This window comes from Equus caballus, chromosome 7 (assembly GCF_041296265.1).
Source record: "Equus caballus isolate H_3958 breed thoroughbred chromosome 7, TB-T2T, whole genome shotgun sequence".
Lineage (NCBI taxonomy): Eukaryota > Metazoa > Chordata > Mammalia > Perissodactyla > Equidae > Equus > Equus caballus.
In genome coordinates this window covers 49,342,175-49,366,844 of record NC_091690.1, presented here as the reverse complement: position 1 = coordinate 49,366,844, position 24,670 = coordinate 49,342,175, and the positions used below count along the sequence as shown (strand labels likewise).

The 24,670-nt window shown below is 45.5% G+C and overlaps 1 protein-coding gene across 3 annotated transcripts in view; it reads right to left on the bottom strand.

The window, feature by feature from the left end:
• LOC100066109 (zinc finger protein 709) overlaps nucleotides 1-24,167 on the bottom strand; it is a 33,247-nt gene extending 9,080 nt beyond the window's left edge. Inside the window, exons 1-2 of one of the 3 annotated variants that reach the window (XM_070274045.1) lie at nucleotides 23,996-24,130; nucleotides 11,041-11,131 (exon numbers count right to left, since the gene is read on the bottom strand). Coding sequence is in view for 1 of the 3 variants with exons in the window: in XM_070274044.1 (XP_070130145.1) it covers nucleotides 23,996-23,998 (3 nt within the window). In the remaining 2 variants the exon portion in view is untranslated. Of the gene's footprint in view, nucleotides 1-11,040; nucleotides 11,132-23,995 lie in introns of all 3 variants that reach the window. The other 2 variants (XM_070274044.1, XM_070274046.1) reach the window with 2 other exon arrangements.
• Between the last annotated feature and the right edge of the window lie 503 nt (nucleotides 24,168-24,670).

The window sequence follows — 24,670 nt, the reverse complement described above, 5'->3', positions numbered from 1 at the left end:
TGACCCTCCCCGTGGTCACCACACAGTCTGGGAAGATTCGGGGCAGCACATGCAGAGCTGCCCAGAGAGGCTCCAGGCTGAAGTCACCACATGCAGCGATGAGAGGACACCCCAGGGTCCTGGCTGCCAGCCCAGCCCCTACACTGCAGGCCAGAGGGAACTGAGGTCCAAGCGGCACCACCAGGGACTCGGGTCCACAGACTCTAGAGGTGACCGTGGGAAGGCCGGGTTCCACCATGGCCAGTTCCAACCAGTCCCTCCTCCCCATCTGCTCACCCCGGGGCCAAACACTCACCATTTCTAGGTCTCCTGGGTCCCCCTGAGTCCTTCCTATGACTCCCACAGCCAGTGCGGATCCCAGCATGGCAGAGCCACCAGGGACCCCTAATGGCAGGAGAAAATGGATCCCACACCTGGCACTTGGCTGTTAATATATTTTCTCCGTTTTTGTTTATTTGGCAAAGTATTTTATCTTCATCTTTTACCAGGCAGTTTTGGTGAATATAAGGTTGACAAGTTCTTTTCTCTGTGTACTTGGACTATTTTGTCCCTCTGCCTTAGTCTAACCTCCATTTTCTCTACTCACACACCTGTTAATTTTACTGGGGTTTCCTGTAAGACTTGGGTAATTTTTTTAATTGCTGTTTTTTCCCACTGTATACTTCCTACTTTCCTGTATCTTTGCATGTCTCATATTTTTTATGTAAACCAGACATTTTAGGCAATATACTGTAGCAACTCTGGGTACTGGTCCCCTTCTTACAAGGGCTTTTTATTGTTATTAGCTTATTTACCTTTCCAGTGACTTGATGGATTGTTTTAGCCAAGTCTGTCTCCTCAAAAGAGAGTGAAAATTCTTTTTCCTTTTTTAGTATTTTTTTAAGGTATGCTTTTTGGTGAGGAAGATTGGCCCATAGTTAACATCTGTGGCCAATCTTCCTCTTCTTCCTTCTTTCTCCCCAAAGCCCCGGTACATACTCGTATATCCTGGTTGTACATTCTTCTACTTCTTCTATGTGGGATGCTGCCTCAGCATGGCCTGATGAGCACAGCTAGGTCTGTGCCCAGGATCCAAACCAGGGAACCCTGGGACACAGAAGTGGAACATGTGAACGAACTTAACCACTATGCCACCAGGCCGGCCCCTGAAAATTATGATATAGCCCAAGAATAACTCCTAGAATCGGGCATAGCTTTGGGTACATAAACTGTCATGAGACAGTAATAATGACAAGGCTGTCTTCCTCTTTCATGGACACTCCCCGTAGTTAAACTAGATTAAATGCTGGCTGATTGCTCTAGTGTTTTCACCAATGTCCTGGGGGCATAACCTGCTCTACCAAATACTGCAGTGAAATTCTGGCTCCTGTGTAGAAATGCTTTCTGAAGTCCCTGTTTGATATTTGTTCTCACCCTTGGAAGCCTCCTCCCAGGAGTCAACTCCCTGGTCCTTTCCAGAACACTAGTCATCCTACATCCAAGCTGTATCTTCATTAAACACACAAAGCTACTAATTGCCTTCCACCTCATTCTCTACTTTCTGAGACTGTCATCTGTCTTGAACCTTCCATGATCTTTTGCTGGCCAACTTAATTCCTTTGAAAAGGAATTAAGAGCTGTGTTTTATAGCTGGCTTTTCCCCATGTTTGGGTAAAATCTGTGTGCCACGACTCTGGAGCTGTGGTGGGGACAACAGGAAGTCTCTCTCTGGGTGACAATCCCATTCTAGGGGCTGAGTGATCAGTGCAGTGGAGAGACAGCAGCCAGAGTCCTCTTGATTGTCTCATGTTACAGCCACCTCATGAGCTGGGGAAAGAGTGGTCAGTGCCCAGCATTCTCAGCACAGCATGAGCACAGCAGAGCCTCTGCACCATGAGGAGGGGCTGGGGCAAGAAGGGGTCCCCACATTTCACAGGAACCAACGAGGGACTGAAATTCAGCAACAGGTAGCTGCGGGCAGGATGGGTAATGTTGAAGTCCTGCTCCTCCTGGGAAAAAGCCCCCATTCTGGGAGCTTAGGGAGGGAGAACCTTGTCTTCTGGTTGGGGGGGGGGGGGGCAGCGCTATGGAGAGGAGGGCTCACTTGCTGAGCTGAGAGCAGGGAGGGAGAGGACATGGTTCAAATCCCACACTCCCCTTCTCACTGAATTTCCATTGGTTTTCTTGAGTAGATGTTCCTCGTTTGCTGTTTGCCTTTAGGACAATTTCCAGAGGCTTCACAGGGTTATTTTAAAATAATTCCCACCAGTTTCACTGGGGAGTGGGTCAGTGGAGCTCCTCATATTGTTCTTATACCCCCTAGTGCATTCACTACACTGCCCATATCAGCAAACCCTCTCCAGGCTGATAGACAATGGCACCACAGGCTGTAATATCCCTTGTCATTGTACAGAGAAACAGAATGGAGGAAATTAATTTTTATGGTTTGTAAAACGTACTGCACACTTCAAAAAAGTATTGTTTAGAGAATTAACACAAACAGCTGTGGCTTCCTTTTAAAAATACTTTACTTATCTGATTATAAACTATTGTTAAAAAAAAAATCACAGGCCCCAAATGGGGTCACTTTGCTGGGCGCATGTCTCCAAACTGGTGCTCAATACCTAGCCTGCCTGCAGCTTCCACCTTCCCCAGGGAAGCAGTCATAACTGGTCAGTCTAGGATTCTCTGGTCAGCACCAATGAGGTAATCTGCCACATGGGCCTCTCCATCCCCCAAAGATGAGGTCATCCACCTAATAAGACCCTTTTGTCCCCAAAGGGAGGTAACCTTTCTAAAGTAATCCTTTATTTTGTTTATGACTTCCTGTTTCCTGCCTTTAAAATCCTTTCCCTTTCTGTAGCCCTTTGGAGCTCCTCTCTACTTGCTAGATGGGATGCTGCTCAACTGACAAATTGTTTCATAAAGCCAATTAGATCTTTAAATTTACTTGGTTGACTTTTTGTTATTTAACAGATTTGGTGGCAGTAACATGATCTAAAGCAAACTTCTGACAGCTTTTGGGGACGATGAGAAACACACGCATGATACCCAGGAACTTCTTTTGACTTCTGCCTTTCTCACCCTTTCCAAGGGTGGGGGATAAGTTCCCTCTCATTCTGAGCACCACTGTCTTTGCAGAAAGCTCCAACCTAATTGGCTTTCCAGTCAGTTCCCCATTTATCTGGAAACACTAGTGCCACATTGGGAATGGCTGCTAGCTCTGACCACAACTCCTCATTTGATTGGAAGCCCCAGCTCTTGGTTATGTCCCCAGATCCCATGTTGGGAACTGCCAGTGGCAGCTGGAGTTTCCCATCTGTCTGGCATCAGTCTGCAGTCCCTATGTGTTGAGGTCTGCTGGTTCACCACTTTCCCCACTCCCAGGTTCCACATTGGGAATCAATGGCGTGCATCAGACGTTTTTCTTTGCCAGTCACAGGAACATCTTTTGGTTACTTCTGGTGTGTTAAGGTGCACATGTTTGTTTTTCTTGTTTTATGTAAATAAAGGCTATTGCTAAAGAGGATCTCAGAGACCAAAAAGCTGCAAAAACTCGTGGGCAATGGGTGGGGCACTTAAACACTGTTAGAGTGCTCACTACCTAACTCAAAGGCTCCCATGTTAGGATACGTTTACAAGGAATAGGTTAGACAGATGCTAGGTCACCAGCCAAGATCAAGAAAATCTCCACGTAACGAGGTACACTCTGAAACATCACACAATCTCCAACCCAGTGGTACAAACATTTCAGGTATCAGTTTGTCTCTGAGAGGCCCAAAGTAACAGAATCCTTAAAAGTAACAGAATCTTTAAGATCTAGATAATAAAGTGCACCACCTTTGGGCACACCTGCATGTTTCTAGAAATCATAAAAAGTATAATATGTCTGCCAATCCACCAAATGATAATGTAAAAGACAGTTCATAATTGCTTTCTTCTTCACTTTCACTATAAGTTGAAGATTTCTAAGGGTTAAACATTCTAATATCGGTAATTAAAACTACTAAAAGTTATAAGGAAAAGAAATTTTGTGTGTGGTCAGGGCTGGCTTAGATTGGAACAAATTTAATGAAGTAAAAGAGTTGTAATATCGAAAGTAAGCTGCTGCAAAATTACTATTTGGTTTTCTCTCTGTTTAAAGGACAAAGGTTTCCTGAACTATTGGTCTGCTCTTGATAATCACAGATTATAAAATGTTTGTTTCATTACCTTTTTAAGTAATCTTCCTAGAGAAAAAAAAAAAAAACAAAGACCTTGTGTCTTCTCAAAATAATCACAGATATAACTGTGGCCTTCATCTGGTCTTGGATTACTTAAAGCCGAAAGCTCTCAATATTAAAAGAGCTAAACTGTGTTCATGAATATGTAAACTTCTGTATTTGCCCTTAAAATCTTTTATTGTCACTTTGGTCAAATAATTAATTAAAACAATTAAGTAATTGTTTCATAATGATCTGTGATCCTATTTGGCAAGTATCTAAAACCTTTTGATATTTTTGCCAAACTTCCCCAAAATCCAATACTAAATGAACTCTTTCTTACTTTGAACTAACTTTGGGTTTTTCCAGAGGGCCCCTAGAACATCTCAAAGGATTTGTTCTCTCTCCTTATAAAAAAAAAAAAAAGGAGACATTTAACTAATCAGGTGTATTTGATATGTTAAATTACATGGATAAATAAACGTAACAAGAAATAATACTAAGCTTTATGTTGTGCCTATATAGGTAAATGTTCTAAGTGTTCCAGAAATTCTGTGAAATTTCTGGTAATCTGATATGTCCTGGTATTATGTTATCAGTCAAAATTCCAGCTATCTTATAATGTTGCATATTACAAAACTAACCAATTTTCCTTGTCATATCCATTATAATGAACTCTCATCAGATCTTTAACCAAGGGCAATTTTAAGTCTTTTGTCATTTACAGAGAGTCATTGTTTTACTCTGATGCTTTTAAAAAAGTGTTCCTGCAAAAGTGCTTCATCTTCAAGGAGATTCAAGAAAGGACTTTTTGATAAGCACAAATTTCTAGTAACTAAGTTCATAAAAATGAACTGGTAAGAATGAAGACTACTCTTAAATCTCCCTGGAAGAAACTGTACCAGGTCCTCCTCACTACCCAGATGAGAGCCAAACTTCAGGAACCTGAACCTTGGATATACCTCTCAAAGCCGAAGTTGTCCACCTGACATCTGGCCCTGTGCAGATGCTGGAGACCTCCAAGTGAAATTGACGAGGAAGAGAAGCAGCTGACATGGGTGTAAACTGCTTCCTCCTAAGATGCCAGATCAGCACTCCCTAATTTAGCTAAACCTAAAACTCTTACTTCTTTTCTTTATTTCTTTAGTCTGGCAGGGGCCTGGAAAGATGTCACCATCATTTGTATGTCCCGGGTCATTTCTAAGAAGGGTAACCTATGGAATTTAGACAAACATTTTATTTCAAGCTAGGAGGAAATCTAACTGACCCCTGGATTGAAGAGGCCAAACCAAAATCCTCACAAATATATTCATTAACAATGCCAGCTTCGTGAGAGTGGTTTGGGTCCTTACAGGATTTATCTTTGTCTGTAGTGGTGATCCTTCTCCTTGGGCCTACAAAGCCTTGGATGGCTGGTGCATAAGTGAGCAATGGCTCTCACATTATCTACCTGAGCCCCTAACTTTTCACAGGTGAACTCAGACATCTCACTGGTTGACTCCCCTGAATTTACATCAACGAGTTAGAAACAACTCACTAGGAGGCATTCAGGCCTCAGGATTCACTTCCTTTGACAGGGCCATACTTCCCCGATTAGGAGTAAATGTAAATGAGAATATAATCAGAAAACCTCTCCTTAGCTCTTCAAGATATTGCAGAATCCATAGCTAAGACAAGAGCTGCCCAACAAAGATCCTTAGACTCTCTGGCCAAAGTTGTTCTTGGCACCAGGACAGCCCTTGATTCTCTCTTAGCTGAGCAGGGAGGTGTCTGTGCTGTGGCCACCACCACCTGCTGCTCCTGAATGAACACTTCTGGGGGAGTTGAAACTCAGTTACATAAGATCACTGAACAAGCTATTAAAAGGTGACTTCTTCAATGTGGTCTTTCTTTGACTCATTTGATGGTGATTGGTTTGGGTCTTGGGGACCATGGCTCCAAAGTGCAGGCCCAGATATTGAGAACTGTCCTCTTATTACAGTCATAAGAAGCTCTCTGGTGCACTGTGTTCTCTCAAAAGCTTTAAGAGTATGTTTGCAGCTGCTAATCACCAAGCAGCGATCTCCCTAAGACTGGAACCTCAGAAAAGGAATGAAGAGATGACCGACTGGAAGACAGTAAACCTGCAGCCTTCACCTGCGAATGTCACAGGGGTTAAGGAAAAACATCATGACCTCTGGATACCATTCAAAGGAACAACAAAATCTGAGGGAATTTCACAGCGGTGGCTGAGACCGGTGCTAATGTATTAAATTTTAATCATGTCTCTCTGTTAAGCTGTGAGTTGGATAAAAAGAGGGGAAATTGTGAAAAAGAAAACCACAGGCCCAAATGGAGTCACTTTTGCTAGGCCCATGGAACCAAATCAGGACTTAATACCTAACCTGACTGCAGCCTTCCCCAGGAATGTAGTCTAAGCAGTCGGTCTAGGTTTTTCTGGTCAGCACCAGTGAGGCAATCTGCCACATGGGCCTCTCCATCGCCCAAAGGAAGATGAGATAACGCACCCAATAAGATCCTTTTGTCCCCAAGGAAGGTAAGTTTGCCTGAAAGAATCCTTTTTCTTTCTTTATGATTTCCTTGTCCTGGCTTTGAAAGCTTTCCCTTTCTGTAGCCCTTTGGAGCTCCTCTCTACTTTCTAGATGGGATGCTGCCCAAGTGAGGAATTGCTCAATAAAGCCAATTAGATCTAGAAAATTTACTTAGTTGAATTTTTGTTATTTCAAAACTAATAAAAATAAAATATGGTTCGGCCTGGCCCAGTGGTGCAGTGGTTAAGTTCACAGGTTCCGCTTTGGCGGCCTGGGGTTCACCTGTTCGGATCCCAGGTGCGGACATGGCACCACTTGGCAAGCCATGCTGTGGTAGGTGTCCCACAAATAAAGTAGAGGAAGATGGGCATGGATATTAGCTCAGGACCAGTCTTCCTCAGCAAAAAGAGAAGGATTGGCAGCAGATGTTAGCTCAGGGCTAATCTTCCTCAAAAAAGATAAAAAATAAAAAAATAAAATAAAATATGGTTCATACACATTTTTTTGTTTATCATGAGTGTTTATGGTGAATATCAAGTTTTAACAACTCAGCCTGAGGCACCAGCCCCAGTGGCCTAGTGGTTAAGTTTGGCATGCTCTGCTTTGGTGGCCTGATTTTGGTTCCTGGGCAGGAACTCATATTACTCATCTGTCAAGTGGCCATGCTGCAATGGGGGCTCACCTAAAAAAAAGAGGAAGATTGGCAACTGACGTTATGTCAGAACAAATCTTCCTCAGCAAAAACAAAATCTTCCTCAGCAAAAGAAAAAACTTAAAACCTCTGCCTAAGATTGAAAGCATGCCTAAAGTCTCACTCCTAGCATGAATTCTAGCATTGGCATCTAGGTTCCCCATGTTCGTGCAGATAACAATGTAATCCATTTCTGATAACTCTTTTGATCACTTATCTAAAAATAAGCAAGTCAAAGTATGTATTTTTTCTTCCCTTTCATAGACAAATGTCAAGTGGTTTACACTGTGAAATATGCTTTGCTTTCTAGTTCATGTAAAAATAAATCCTGCAACTAATTTCATATCAATGGTGGTGTGTCACCAGCACGTGTGATGGAGAACACTGGACAGGTGCTGCTGCTGTCCCTAACCAGGCCGTCCCTGATCAAAGACAGGCAATCATGCTAGAAGATGAGCTGGATGAACAGTCCACCTCATCTTCACAGTTTTACAGACTTTTAGCTCATTGCTGATGGTCTAGCTGCCTGGCAACAAGAACAACATGAGCTCCTTATCCAAGGTCACCCTTGGGAGAAAGCGCTTTGGGAGAATCTTGCTCATAATCACTCAAATGCATAAGAAGCTCCCATGTCTCTGCACATACTAAATATCAAACCGCAGAGCCTCACCTCAACTCTCAGGCTGATAAATTAGTTACAATTTCTGAGAATATGACATCTCAGTTGTACTCAGAAGCAGAAAAAGCAAACGGGGGTGTGGGAGGCAGGCTTTGGAGTATTGAGACAGTGGGTGCCCCTAAGTTCCCATGGGAGGAAGTCAATGGCTTATTTGAATAATTCTGTGGACAGACATGATAATGAGACCCACTATGCTAGAGACCAAGACTGTAATACTATCTGTAAAAGTATAACTGCACCAGACAGTACAAACTTATACATATGTTAATTATATATTTGACTTACATATAATATAAACTAATTATGTTTAATACTGAACTATATGCTACCTATCCTATAAACAGGTAATATACTAAATATACCATAAATATATATATATACCGTATTCTAAATTCTGTCTATATATATATACACACACAGATATATAATATATGCAGCATTAATTTTATAGTATATACTACATAGTAATACAGCGACAAACACCTATTTTCTTTTTCTTTTTTTTTTAATTTTTTTTTTTCTTTTTTTCCCTTTTCTCCCCAAAGCCCCCTGGTACACAGTTGTATATTCTTAGTTGTGGGTCCTTCTAGTTGTGACATATGGGATGCTGCCTCAGCGTGGTTTGATGAGCAGTGCCATGTCTGCACCCAGGATTCGAACCAACGAAACACTGGGCCGCTTGCAGTGGAGCGCACGAACCTAACCACTTGGCCACGGGGCCAGCCCCCCTATTTTCAATATAGATGGAAAAGGCCTACACAAAATACTAGAACACTGAATCTAGCAATATACAAAATGACCTAAACACCATGACCACATGGGATTTAACCTGGGAAGGAAATACTGGATTTCAATCTGAAAATCAATTAACATAAGAAATAATTAATAGAATCATCTCAACAGGTACAAACAAGCATTAGACCAAGTTCAACAGCCCTTCACAAGGAAAACACTCAGGAAACTAGGAGAAACTCCCTCAGTCAACTCCCTCACCCTGAAATAAAGCATCAGTGAAGAACCCACAGCTGACGTCACTCTTGATGGTGAAGGACTGCGGGCTTTCTCTCTCAGATCAGAGAGAAGACAGAGATGTCTGCTCTCACCAGCTCCACCCACCGTGGTGAGAAAGGCGCTACCAGGGCAGTTAGGCAAGAACATGGGAAAACCAACCACTCCAGAATTCAAAGGACAGACACACATAGCTCCACAGACAGACAGGCAAAATCACACAGGCTTTGTCATGGCACATATAGGACACACACAGACACAGACACACAAACTCACAAACCCTCAGAGTTAATGGCTCAGAGACACACAGATGTTCCCATAGACACACAGAGCCCAGGCCCTCCCCACTCCTCCCCACTGTTCTTTACTCTTTAGGGCCAATCATTAGACACATGGTCTAATTTTACTTATATATCTTCCTTCTTCTCTCCTAAAATGTCAGCTTTAGAGCAAACAAGCATATTTGCTCTGCTCCGTTCACCAAAACACCTACCAAAAGCCCTGTCACACCAGTACTTCCGGCATATCAGGGCTCCCAGAGACACACACAAACACACACTCACATGGAAGCTTTACACAAACCTCATCACAGACCCAGATCTTCACAAAGTGTGTTCTTCTCCCTCCCATCCCACCTGGTAGAGGGGTGTCTCCTGGCTCCCAAACCAATCCCCAAAGAGGGGGGTCTCAGCCCTTCCAAATGGGGAAGGGATTTCACCCTTCCTGACACCACACAGTACAAATGGGACATCTCTACAAAAAACACAACATGGGAGACTGGATGGCAGTCAGGGCCCAAAATGGCTGAAGTCATGATGTTCTAGCCCCTCTCACTGCTACAAATGCATCCAGAAACCCCCTCATCATGAACTGTCCGTTTGTCACTTTGCTTTTCTATTGTAAGCTCAGTGAGGGGACCAAACGTGAGCCTCTCCTCGCTCAGCCCCCATGTCCCCTGCTGCAGGCTCCCTGGGAAACATCAGCTCTGCTGTGGACTCACATTCCCACAGACCTCACTCCGTCCTCCCACGGTGGCTCCACCATCTTCACTGAACACTTTCTCCTCAGGATCAGTGTCCAATTTGTACCCTTGAGATTTTAATTTACAGAGGTGACTAAGTGACAACATGGACAGGCCAATGTCATTTAAAGAAGTTTATTACTTATATTTCCCAAGATTAGTGCACGCCATGCCAGGCAGGGTCAAAGGGGCTGCATCAGGGTTGCTCAGGCGGCAGAATCAGGAGGGGGACACAAACCTAAGCCACGGCCTTCATTTGGGTCCCACAGGAAATGTAAGTCAGGACAGAGTGAGCAGCTCAGGACTGGCTGCTTTGAACAATCCCAGCAGCCTCTGGGGCCTAGGGACGGCCCTCAGTCATCTGGTTCCTGGCCCTGGGTGGGTTTAGGGCAGGGAACACTGTCTGGCGTGTGAGAGGCAGATAAGGAGGTCTGTAGGGACAGGGCACTGGATCGGGCGGTATGCACGTAAGAGGTCTGCTCCAGACAAGCTGTCCACCGCCAACACGGAATGAGGTGTCCCTGGGAGGGGCAGGGTCTCCCTATGTCCGAGAGGTCCCACAAGATGTCAAAACATTTTGAGACAAAATAAAACACAGGACTAATACAATCAGAAAGAAGACAAGGATTTGTCTGCTCACACCAGTTCAATTGAACATGGTGAGGGAGGTGCTACCAGGGCAGTTAGGCACCAAATGACATAACAGCATTCCAGATTTTAAGGACATCCACACACAGCCCCCCAGACAGACAAAATCACACAGGCTTCCTCACTGGACACACATGTGCACACATGCACACACAGACACACAAAATCACAGACCCTCAGAGGTAATGGCCCAGAGACCCACCGCCCAGGCCCTCACACTCCTCTGCGGCTTCCTCTACCTCCTCAGGACTAGGCCCCGTCTGACACAGCGCATGTCTTACTGTATCGCTTGTTTCTTGTCTCCCAGAAGGTCAGCTCCAAGGCGACAGGGGTAGTTGTTCCCTCGGTTCACTGCAGCACCTACCAGAAGGCCTGGTACACAGGAGGAGACCACACTTACTGAATCACAGCCTCACAGACACACCCACAAACACACGCCCCAGGCTTTACACAAACCTCCTCAGCCCACATGCACTCAATCATAACAGAGTGAACGGTTCTCAGCTAATCTCGTGTGACAGAGGGGTGACCCCTGACTCACAAACCAATCTCCACAGGAGGGTCCATCTGCCCCTCCTGATGGTGAAGGGCCTTCACACTTCCTGAGCCCACACAGTACAGCAAGGTCATCTCCGTAAGAGTCACAGCTCAGGAGCCTGAAGAGGGGAGAGTCAGGGCCCACGATGGCTGCAGTGATCACCGTGTTCCAGCCCCTCACACTGCTAGGATCCCTTCCAGAAATGTGCTCCTCACCACGTGCCCCTTCCTCACTTTGCTCTCCCACTGGAAGCTCAGTGCAGACAACAAAGGTCTGTGCGTCCTCACCCAGCTGCCATGTCCTCTGCTGCAGTCTCCATGGTCTGGGATCCAGCACACCTGAGGCCTCGCCAGCATGCAGACCTCAGGTGTGTCAGCCCCATGGGCCACCCACACTGAGGCCTTGATCGCCACCCTGCCCTGGAACAGAGCTGATGGGGGTGGAAGCCTGGGGACGTGAGACCCCAGGTCTCGCAGCCACAGAAACATCAACTTGGAGACCCAGGAAAGCACTAGAAGTTGTTGCAAGGGCAGGTAGAGATGTGGATTGACCCATTTCTGTCTCTTTCTTTCAAGAAACAGGGACATGGCTTCCAACAAAGGAGGGGGCATACCTGTGCCCAGGCAATTCAGGAAAGGGGCAATCCCCGCCATTTCTGGCCACTTCCTTTGACATAGTGCCACTTTGCATTCTGAGAGACTTGTGAAGCTAGAGGGCCCCATGGCTCAGGAAGGTCTAGCTGAGACTAACATTTCCCACAGGCCTTGGGGCTGGACTTCTGCAGGGTGAGTCTTGTTCCAGAAAAAGTAAAAGCACCTGCCTTGGTGGGTGGGCTCCAAACTCACTCCAGAGGCGGGTTCTGAGGTGAGGGAGCCAGGCGTGGTCAGCACATGAGCCACTGAATCCACAGGGTGGAATGTGCCAGAGCTCTCAGGAGAGTGATTTAGGCACAGCTGGGCACCTGAGGTACTCCCAGAGCTAGGACAAGACAGGGCATCTCTTTTTGACATTATTGGTGATAATGAGACTATTGAGAAACTGTGCTTGCTGGTGCAGGGGGGGTGTTTATGCAACAGGAGAGATTATTATGTTTCAGGGTCATGTGCCTCATGACGTGGGGTCTGGGTTCTGCCACTGCCTCAACTCACAGTCACCTGGGGTTCTAAATGTGAAAACAAACACAGGCAATCTCATGTAAAATGGAGGCAGGAAGCCCTGGAAGGGGAGCTCTCATGCACTACTGCTCACCATACCTTACAAAGCCCAAACAGGCAGAAGTGTCCCTCCCATTCCCCATCAGGAAGAAGCTTACTTTACAGACCCCAGGAGGAAAAAGGAAGAACTTCTCCTTGCCCAGCAACAGCCCAGTGCCAGGAGCCATGCTACCAACGCCTATACAGCCGTCTGACAGGGTCCGGGCTGAGAAGGGCCGAGGGGCGCAAGGACGCCCCTCGGTGAAGAATGGCCGGCCGACATCCCTGATATTTTCTGAAATGTATGCATACTTTCTATCAAGGTTATGGCTATACTTTTTTCTGCTTTTTATTCTTGAAGATATATAGTTTAGCTTAGCTTTTCAGCCCTTTACCTTACTAACAAAATGATATTTTCTCCGGGCAGTGTGCTCAAGGGACTGTTAGCCCTGCCTCCTAAAAGACAAAGGAATGCTTTCACCCCCTAAGGGGAGCGGGAATGTAAAGATGTTTAACTGCCTGCTGAGAATGCACGTAGCCCTGGGGATAAGATACCCGGGATTTGCCTTTTGTTCTCATTAACCATCTACACTAATGGCGTAAATGATTGAGGGAGGAAGGGGTGGCTCCCCCAGGATGTAACCAGATGGAATGCTGTCCTGTCCGGAGGTCTGGACCTTCTCTCTCTGATTTAACTTTACCATGAATTACAACAGATGTCAAGGTACCTATCTCTTTTAGCTTAGAGACAACAAACAATAGGTAATTGTGGAGAAGACGATCATTAACCTTATGCTCTATAGAATAGAATGCTAATAAATATTCTTGTGCTCGTTTGTTTTTTTAAAGATTTTATTTTTTTCCTTTTTCTCCCCAAATCCGCTCAGTACATAGTTGTATATTCTTCGTTGTGGGTCCTTCTAGTTGTGGCATGTGGGACGCTGCCTCAGCATGGTTTGATGAGCAGTGCCATGTCCGTGCCCAGGATTCGAACCAACGAAACACTGGGCCGCCTGCAGCAGAGTGCACGAACTTAACCACTCGGCCACGGGGCCAGCCCCTCTTGTGCTCGTTTTTTACTTCCTTATCTCTCTGAGAATATTTGTAGAGCTATTTCTGTACTAATCCTGAAAAATATAAAAACGACACTTGTGCACAGTAAAGTTGGACTTGATAACACCAACCCAAGTCTCACATCTCTTCCCTCACTGCGCCGACTACGTCCATCCCTCAGGAACATGGACTCAGCCGGAGCAGGACTCCGGCAGCCCAGCCAATGAGAAGCCACCACACTCAGCCACTGTCACCACCCTAAACTCTCATTTTTCAATGGACTGCTGTTCCATTCAGGCTCTCCTAGCTTCCTCCTGTCCTCTGTAAAAGAAAGCCTGTCTGTTCTGTTCTCCCTACCTGCCTATGGTTCACCATAGCTTGCATGTCCTGAATTGCACTTTCTCTGCCATTCCCAAATAAACTCATTTTACTGGCAAAATAATTGTCTGTTTTTATTTTAAGATTGACACACAGAAAATTTCCAGAGTGGGACAGGTGTTGCAGTTAAACACGTTTCCCAACAAGGAGGTACAAAGTAGGCTTGAGACGGGAAACTCAAGAGCTGGAAACGGCCTCAAGACCTGCTCTGGGAAGACAGGACATTGATGCCCAAGGATTACATGAGGATGTACTCGGACAGTTTCCACTTGAAGAGACGTGTCAGATGCACCTTTAGGTTTCAGGATGTGACCCAGGAAACCTGGCGTCAACTCAAAGATGAATGCCAGGAGCCACATCACTTTCTCACCAGTAATGTGAATGGCATGTGGGCAGGTGTAGCCCTAGAGGGAGTTTTCTAATTCAGACTGGGTACCAAGAAAAGCCTATAGTGGTCTTTATTCTTCTTCCCCAGTCCTGCCACTTTTTCCTAAGAAGGAACTCAAGGTGGTACAAGGAAGTGTTGCACGCGTAGTAATCAAACTTCAGGAGAGCTTAATATTCTCCTAGCATGTGAAAACATTTTTCTTGTTTTCTATTAATTGTTTTTAGTATATTCACATACTATTTTAAGAGCAACTGTGAGTTTTCACAAATGTATAGTTACCACCATCAGGATGGAGAACACTCCATCACCCCAAAGGAACCCTCTCATGGTGGCCGTTTGTACTGAACCCTCCCACCCTAAAGAACTGATGTGTTTTAGGCTCCTACTTTGCCTTTCCCAGAATGTCATATAAGTGGAACACCATGCTGCCTATGGGTCCTGTTTGGAAACTTTGATGCCTCATTTGTGAAAGTGAATAATTATACAAATCTTGCAGCATTCTTGTGAGTTCAAAATTTTTGACATTGCCCACTATGCCTTCAAAACTAAGACTCCTCTGTTATGAGCTCTGTGAATTTGGGTAAGACCCCATGCTTAACTTTCTGTATTTGCATCATGGGAGGAAGGATCAAGGCAGGGGATCAAATGAGATACTAATAATCACAAAATCACATACTCTCTACACTCCTAGGAAAAGAGCTCCTAAGAATGCTCATCACAAGAGGTTATTCTTTTCTTTTTATTGCGTCTATATGAGAAGATGGATGTTAGCTGACCTACTGTGATAAGTATTTCACAATATGTGTAAATCAAACCATCATGTTGTACAGCTTAAATTTATACAGTCGTGTATGTCAATTTTTTCTGAGTGAAACTGAGGAAAAAAGCAGTCAGAGACTTCTGGTCCTGGCCTGTCATGTAGGGAGCTTCAAGCTCAACTCCAGTCTTCAGGAAAAAAAAGCCAAGAAACTTGAAATCGACAGCTCTTCCATCAGAGAATTGAGGTCACAGGGTAAACCACTGTCTCCACAATTAGAGAGAGACACACAAAAAAGTAGCCATTTGAAAATATACCCAAAAGGTTCTATTCTGATAAAGCATGCCCTAAAACCAATCTACTTAATAAGAGCATAAATGACTGCGAGTTTCGAAAAGCTAAACGGAAACAAGCGAACAAGCAACAAGGGACCGGGGCAAGGGAAACAGCCAACTTGAGTCTCTTCTAGCCTTTTCTTCTCTCAAAGGGGGGACAACTGTGAAGATGATGGGGTTTTATCCCCCTCCTGACATCAGATATTTCATGTCTGTTCCAATGTCACTTTTCCAACTATCACTGAAGAAGTATCCAACAGTTTGATTCAATTCTAACACTAACTACCCAGAATTCACATCAGACTCCACAGGTTAAGAGCTCAGTCCCACAAACTGCCCCTTCTTTAGATGCCAACCACAGATGGGGTGCCCAGGCTGCCAACGTTTCCACTCAGGCATCTACAGATCCACAGATTCCCTGAACATCTAATAACATTTGGTAATTTACTGAAACAATAGTGAGACCACAGCAAACAGCTTTAATTACTGTTATTGGTTTACTATAAATGATACAACTCAGGAACAGACAAAAGGCAGAGATGCATAGGGCAAAGCAGCATCGTGGTATGTGTGAGGGGAGTGGAGGTGGAGGGGGCTGCAGACATTCCACATCCTCTCTGGACACTCCACCCTCCCAGCACCTGCATGTGTTCACCAATGCAGACTCTCTCAGAAGGGGCCAGCCCCGTGGCCAAGTGGTTAAGTTTGCACACTCAGCTTCTGCAGCCCAGGATTTCCCTGGTTCAGATCCTGGGCGTGGACAGGGCACCGCTCACCAAGCCATGCTGAAGTGGACTCCCACATGCCACAACTAGAAGGATCCACAACTAAAAATATACAACTAGGTACTGGGGGGGCTTTGGGGAGAAAAAGGAAAAGTAAAAATGTTGGAAAAAAAAAAATCTCTGTGAATTCTATTTGTTTTTTCTGCTTTATTTCCCAAACCCCCCCGATACATAGTTGTATATCTTAGTTGCAGGTCCTTCTAGTTGTGGGATGTGGGACGCCGCCTCAACGTGGCCTGATGAGCGGTGCTATGTCCGCGCCCAGGATCCGAGCCTTGGGCCGCCGCAGCAGAGCATGCGAACTTAACCACTCAGCCACGGAGCTGGCCCCTCTGAATGCTATCTTTAAGGGGTCTGATTGAAGTTTCATTACACGGGCACAATTTATTAAATCATTGGCCATTGGCCATGGGTCAAGTCACTTTCTAGCCCCTCTACTCTACACAGAGGCTGGGAGCTGGGGCTGAAATTCCCAAACCTCTAATCAAGGCGTGCTGTTTCTAGTGTCCAATCCCCATCCTGAAGCCATCTGGGAGCTGGCCAAGAGTTGCTTCATTAAAACAAAAAACACTGTGTCACTCTTTTCATTCAAGCAATTCCAAGGACTTCAAGAGCATTTTGCTAGGAACTAAGGACAAAGAACAAATATCTTTCTTACTATATCACAGAAGGTCAAGCCCAGGGACACAGGCTCACTGAAAGACTGAGACCCAACTGCTGGACTGGAGGATGCTCCCCCTCTGCCCACACCTCCCTCTACATCAACTGGGCTCTTGTTTAATAGTAGTGGACTACACTGAAAGAACTACACGCTTTCCAGCAACATCAAAAAGAAGGCAAGTTTGTCCCTTCTTACTCATCCTCATCAACCTTGTATTGGAATTCTTAGTTAATGAAATTAGACACAAAAAGGAAATAAAATGTACATAGATTGGGAAGCAGGAAATAAAACTGTCCTGGGGCACAAGATTGTCTATAGAGAAAATCTCAGAGGATCTCCAATAACAAAGAAAACCCCTTGAACTAAGCAGAGAGTAGAGGAAGACTGACAGAAAAATGTGTTACTATAGAAAAGTCTATTGCTTCTTATGAATCCACACATACAAAGATGAGTTGAATTCATCTTTGACAAAGGACCAAGGGCAATTCAGGGGGAAAACACAGTCTTTTCATCAAATGATTCCAGAAAAACTGGCCACCAACATGCCCAAAAAAGGAATCTAGAGACTTACTTTACATTTTTCAGAAAAATTAACTGAAAATGAATCATAGATGTTAGTATAAAATGTAAAACCACAACACTCCTAACAGACAACATAGGAGGAAATCTAGGTGACTACGGGTTTGGTGATTAATTTTTACATACAACACCAAAAGCAAGATCCAAAACAGAAAACAATCTGTTTGACTTCATTAAAATGAAAATCTTCTGATCAGCAAAACACAGTGTTGGGCGAATAAAAACATGTCACAAACTGGCAGATAATCTTTGAAAGTCACTTATCTGACAAAGGACTGGTGCCCAAACATGCGAAGAACTCCTAAAACTCAACAAAAAGAAGACAGACAGCCCAGCTATAAATGAGCAAAACATCTGAACACACACTTCAACAATGATTTACACATGGTAAATAAGCACACAAAAACAGGTCCAAAATCAAATGTCACTAGGAAATTACAAATAAAAGTAGAATGAGATATGTTCACACACTTATTACAATGGCTGGAATTAAAAACACTGAGAACAATGAATGACGATGAAGATGGGAGCACCAGGAACCCTCAGGCCTTGCTGGTGGGAATGGAAAATGGTGTACCTACTTTTGAAGAAAGGCAGTTTCTGAAACACAGTCTACTCTTCCCATATGATACAGCTATCAGGTTCTTTGAACTGACCCAAATGAGTTGAAAACTGATGCTCACAAAAATCCCTATGTGGGTATGTTTATAGGAGCTTTATGCCTACCTGTCAAGACCTAGATGTAACCAGGATAATTTCAATAGATGAATGGATAAACAATCATGGGTACATCCATAGGATAAAACATTCTTCAGTGATGAACACAAATGAGGTTATCAAGTAAGAAAGACATGGAGAAATTTTAAAATCATACTGCTAATGAAAGAAGCCAACAGGACAAGGCTCCACACTGTATGATTCCAAGCATGTGACATTCTGGAAAAGATCAAATATAAGACACTGAAAGATCAATGGTTACCAGGGATTTGGGGTGGGAGGGAGGGAAGAATGAATAGGGGAGCAGAGGAGATTTTTAGGACAGCGCAAGTGTTCCATATGATACAGAAATGACAGAGACATGCCATTTTCCACTAGCGAAACCCCAGAGATTGTATAAGACAGAGTCAACACTAATGTAAACTATGAACTTTCATGCATCAAATTGGCTCATCAAATGTAACAAATGCACCACAGTGATACAAGATATAAAACATAGGGCAAACTGTGTGGAGGCAGATGGGTTATGTGGGAAATCTCTGTACTTTATGATCAAGTTTTCTGTAAACCTAAAACTGATCCTAAAAACAAGTCAAGTCAACTAGGAATAAAAGGTAAAGACAAACACATTAATATTCACCCCTGATGACTGACTGAGGACAGAAACAGACTATCTTTCATTCAACTAATCTGAACTTATTTCAATATGCCATTATGCTGCTCTATGAGGCCTGCACCGCGAGACTCGGAAGAGAGAACCTTCCATTGAATGTCTTGTTAAGAGCCCAGCACTCTATGTTCTGAGAAGTGAAGTCATGTTAAGGAGAAACAATTGTCCTCAATACTATATTCCTTAAGGCCCCAAAGATCATCAGGGGCACCCTCCTTAAATTTACCAGGATCCCAGGTATAACTGTAATTTGACACCTCGGTCGATTAACTGCTTCAAAGTTTCTGAAATTGCGCATCACATCAGAGAGCAAAGTTAATTCAGAAGCAATGTTGTAGAGGCCCAAACGCCAAGCAGTGCACCTTCATCTGTTTTATTCTGTAAATTCTCTTAGTATATTTTGGATTTCAAATTAGTTCAAACTGTAGACCTTTCAACAGTTTTCTCTTTTGCTCCCTCCCTCTTGTCCTTCCCTTTTTTTGTAGTTTTTTGGGGTTTTTTTTGTCATTGGATATACTTTGAGGGAAAGGGCCTCCTATCTACCCTAGTATTTATATATTTTTTCTTCCCAAAAACCTCTAAACAGTGTCATCAAGTTTAGGAGCCTCCCCCATGACTACTGGATGTTGTAGTGAGTTTAAGATCTCTGGACTTAAGTCAGATTTCAACTAATCCCTTTGCTGTGTCACAGCGGTGCCATGGGTGTTGTCCCCTGTAGGGGATGAGGACATTTCCTCTTCCCAAATGTGGGTTCGTCTGGCCGGAGAACGAATTAAATTCACATGAGACAGAATAGCAAGAGAAAATTAAACAAAGCTTTATGAGGAGCCATGGCCCAGGGCCTTTCTTCCCGAAGGAAGAAAGGGCACCGAAGAAGTGGGGTACACATAGTGGTTATATACCCCCAAACAGGGTGTTTCACATGTGATTGAAATGTCCCTCCCACAACAGTCACAAGATTGCCCTGTCGGCACAGCGCTTGATGGACACAGCAGGCAGTGGTCTGCTGTCTTGGTGGGCGTAGCCAGAGGCAAGTCGATTGTCTGGAGCTGGGCAGTCACAGGTGAGCTCAGCAATCAGTTCCTAGCCTAAAGAAAGATGCTTAATCCTTAAAGAAATGCCAAAGTTGGGAGGGGGAGGGAAGTCAGTTAAAGGAGGTTACCAGACTAGCACAATAAAATGCAGATTTAAGTCCTTGCCTTTGGTATTGATTAAGAGTTTCTAGAGATAAGGTCATCTCCTTTCTTCTTCCTGGTACAGAGAGGGAGGCACCTTTTACAGATAGAGATTTACCTTACAAATGTAAAGGTGTCCTAAGGAAGGGCAAGTTCCATTCCTCAGAGCCTCCTTCCCTGTCCCAGTTTATCAAAAGCAATCAGCCTCAAATAATCCTGATGCCAAAGAGACATATCTTGGGGTGGCCAATTCCAGGTCCCCACACCCCTATAACCCCAAGGGACAGGTTCTTTGTCACAGTAGAGGCAGGGGCAGCAGCAGCAACAGAGGTACTTAAGGGTCCAGGTGAGCCCTCGGGCATTAGGGTGTGGATTCAGCCTGCCATCTACGGCTGCCCTTCCCCTCTCTTCTTTTTGTCTTTTTAAATGACAGCTGTTTCAGGAGTGACCACTGATGGATCCTCCTCTTGAACAGGGTATAGTCCCCCTGTGCCACCCCCATCTCTGGGGCATCTTGGAGCGAACTCAGCCGCTGTCACAGCTTCACTCTAACTGGATAAATCCCAGCAAACACATTGAAACAGGACCACTTTAAAGACACCCCAATCCCATACTTCAGTTCCCAAATGCCTATAAATTCTTGAAATTGCCAACTCTGCTCAGCTGAACCTAGAACTCAGGCTTTGAGAGTCAACAATGCAACACGGGGCAGCACAGCTCACAGCACGAGCTCCCCCAGCAAGCAGCAGCCCGCAGCTCATGCCACCACTAGGCAGCAGAGAAGGGGAGCAAGTCAGAGCAAGAGAAGACAGACCCACGGGTGGGGTCACGTCTGGACATGCTGCTCAGGGCGCCAACTGTTACGGTCACCTGCAGAGGGGTGGTTCCTTTGTTCGGACTGATGCCAGGGTGGCACACGCACGCACGCACACACACACACAGGGTAGGACAAGACTTAGGACTCACATAACAGAGGTCTGAGGGGAGGGCAGGGCCGGCCTCTCAAGCAGCTCTCACAGGGCTCAGAAAGCAAGGAATGGAGCCTGGCCTGGGGCTTCACTGGGCCTGGGGGTGGGGCCGGGGCAAGAGCTTTGCACACAGGCAGGGGCTGGGGTGGTGGGAATCTCCTGCCTGCTCTAGAGGAGAGAGCACCCAGGCTTCTCCTCAGCTTGTCCAGGTGGGGGCACGAGGGGAAGAGGGTGGGTGAGGCTTAAGCTGTGAGCAGTCACCCAAAAATGTGGAGTCTGACTGCTCACTACAGGGACAAACATGGGTAAAACTATATGAATTTGCAATTGCTTGTTTTTATATAAAGAAACACTAACAGGAAGCTGAAAAATTAATCAAAACTGTGTATTTGGGGGGTGACTTGAGTAACAGCACAGGAAGGGACCAGGATATGTTGGCCATGGGTCTTCAGTTAGACTTTGCTTTCTTACAGATTTATTTTTTAAAAAGAGAGAATCTGATATATATTTCATTATTTAACACTTCTATTTAACTTTTGCACATAGGAAACTATTCTAGGATTTAATTCCTTTAAACACTAACAGTTACAAAAGTGACAACCACAAAATGAAAATTTTCAAATCTCTAACTAAAAGAACAAGTGGCAGCCTAGTTTGTCCCTCCCCTATAAGTCACATGGGGGTATTTTCACGAATAAGGAGTATATTTTAATGCTATAAGGGTTTGGGTTTAACCTGTTAAATGTATTGGATTTTCAAAGATTTACATAAGCTTTCAGAAGTTTTCTCACATCAATCAAAATAGAAGTTCAATCGCTTTAGCCTTTTAAATTTCTATGTTCTCTAGAGACAGGCACATAGAAAAAACTGATCTAAAAAAGGAAAATGTGCTGAAAAAGTTAATACATTTATCAAACATCTTAGGTTCTCTTGCCTAAAAGGAACAAAATTTGTATTTGGTGCCACAATTTTTTTGCTTTCCTCACATCCCATCTCTCCATCAACTTACAGTCTCAGGGCCCGAGTGCTAAGGGAAACTAGAGCCAAAGGGCTGCACTAGTCCATCGATAAAGGAATCCAAAGGGAAGAAACACAAACACTGGAATCAGCTCAGATGAGCAGCCTGCTTCCCACAGGACAGAAGGAAAGCCACAGTCAGAAGGTCCGGTGTTCCTGACTCTCCTGGTGGAGACAGAGCCCTGGACGGGGTCAGTCCCTGGAGAAGGAGGGGAGGGCACCTGAGCAGCCACAGGAAGGAGCTCTGGGAGCCCCAAACACCCTCCTCTCCCCAGGGAACAGTGCACATGCTCCCTCTCTCAGGCTCCATTCTCACAGTGAGGAAACTCAGCTGGATTCAGTTTAAGGTGCTGACCCAAATGAGGTCCCTAATTCACAGACCTTAATCCAGCACACAAAGCTCCTGACATTCACAGGCTTGCTCAATGTAAACAAATTACTATCTGAGTGCACCCACACTGTGGATGCAAAACTCCAAATCTAGAAGTAGGTCCAAGGAAATCAGTTACCATCTCAGAAAGTGCATCACTACCCACCCCATGAGCACGTGCACCCCCAGCTTTCCAGGGCTCTGCAGCTCCTCTCAGGATAAAGGCTCCTTCCATGGGGGTGTGAGCAGTAGGACACCTGCAGGGGGAGGCTCGCCAGGAAGAACAGCTGGGCTTCAAGGCCTTCCCTCTGCAGGCCCAAGGGGGCCTCAGCTTAGATTCACTGCCCTCAGCCCTCTACACCCATTGGAGATTTTCTGGACGACCAATGATGCCTTAAATGACGCAAATCCCATGTTTGAACAGTTCTACTAAAACACTCAAACCAGTCTTTACGTGGAAATCAAGGAAAAAAACTGTATCACATGTTGCTAGCTCCTACAGGAATGTACTGAAATCCAGGAAAATAATGTTAATTATTTCCATGAAAAGAAATGGTTTTATAAAATATTACTCATACTTGAGCACTTCAAGTCTGCCAGTCTCAGCCCTGGAAATCCATTGGAACTCACCCAAAATAAAAGAACAGACCTCAGAATATTAGTAACATGCTCGGGAAGAAAAAAAAAATCACAATTTTTAAATCATGCAAGGAACTACTGGCATGTTTTTTCTGAACTTCACCCCTTTCTTTCCTCTTTGGAAAAATTTTATATTGTGTTTCAAGCTGTATTGATTAAATAAATTTCTTTTCCCTGAAAACCTGACTAAAAAAAAAGAATGTATCTTTTAACGGTAACAAACCCAGGGAGGGGCCGTGCTGACTGGACAGATCACATGGAAAAGTTTGCCCAGAGGAACCTCCAACCAAAGGACAGAGGATTGAAGGTCCCTGCCCAGGACCCAGCCTGGGAGGAGAGGCTGAAGGAGTTCACACAACGCGCTTCCAGGTGGATTCGCTACTTTTTTCTCATGTAAAACATACACAAACAAGGAAGAAACCCATTCAAAAGGGCCGCCCATTGACTGTGGGAAAATGATAAACAAAATATCGGGTCTGTTTGTAGCTGATAATGATGCTGTGATCAGAGACCGGAAGCTGGCGTTTGGGAACGTGAGGAGGGATTTGGAAATTTAGGGCTTTATTGTCGGTCCTGGAAGAGCTGGTGGACAGGGTCAGGGATTTGAGACTCTGCTCCTCAAAAGTACGGAAAATTGAGAGGAAAACAGGTGCCCCTGGGGAGAAAGGAGGCCCTGGGGACCCACAGACCGCAGCCCCTCCGCGCACGGACCCCGGAGCCCGAGGCCCGACTGTCCTGCGGACCCTCCCGCGGGCCCCGCAGCGTCTGGGACACGCGGGGCTGCGGGCGCACAGCGGCCCAGAGACGCTCCGGCCCAAGTCGCCGCGCGCAGGGACCACAGGACGCCCGGGGCCCGGCTGCCGGCCCCGCCCCCACGCTGCGGCCGGAGGGGCCTGAGGGCCGAGCGGCGCCACCGCGGACTCGGGGCCGCAGAGCCCGGAGGGGACCGCGGGAGGCCGGGCCCGCCCCGCCGCTTCCGAGCAGCCCTTCCTCCTCCGGGGCTGAACTCTCACCATTGCTGAGGCTTGTGGGTTCCCCGGTGTCCGTACTATGACTCCGTATAGGTCACAGCGCGACAGACTCAGCCGCAGAGCACCGTGGACCCTCTGAGTGCATGTGACCCGTCACCGGAAGGACTGTGAAGCGACAGACAGTCGCAAGTGGTTGCGGTGCGTCGCCCCGCCCACCTGCCCCAGCGACGACCCTGATTGGACAGTTCAAAAGGCCCCTCGGTCCACGGTGACAGCAGGATGGAGATTGCGTGGGAGCCAACACACAGCTGGAAGTGGTCCTCTTTAGGGACGGTTCCGCTGAAATGCAATGCTGCTTGGCCACTCAGGGATCTGTGACCCTTCTTTGCAAGCACATTTAAAATCACCTCCCGGTATGTAATTGATGCAGGGTCCGTGAGCCAAAGAGTCGAAAGAAAGATTTCCTGGACTCTTAAGGTCTGGCAGTAGTGATCTTTTATTTAGAGAATAGTATGGAATAGCATGGGGACAGGACCCATGGGCAGTAAAGAGCTGCTGTATGGGGACAGGACCACAGGCAGGAGGAGCTGCTGCTGCTGGCATGGGGACAGGACCCATGGACAGTTAGAGCAGCTGCTGCTAGCATGGGGACAGGACCCATAGGCAGTCAGAGCTGCTGCTGCTGCTGCTGCTGCTGCATGGGGACAGGACCCATGG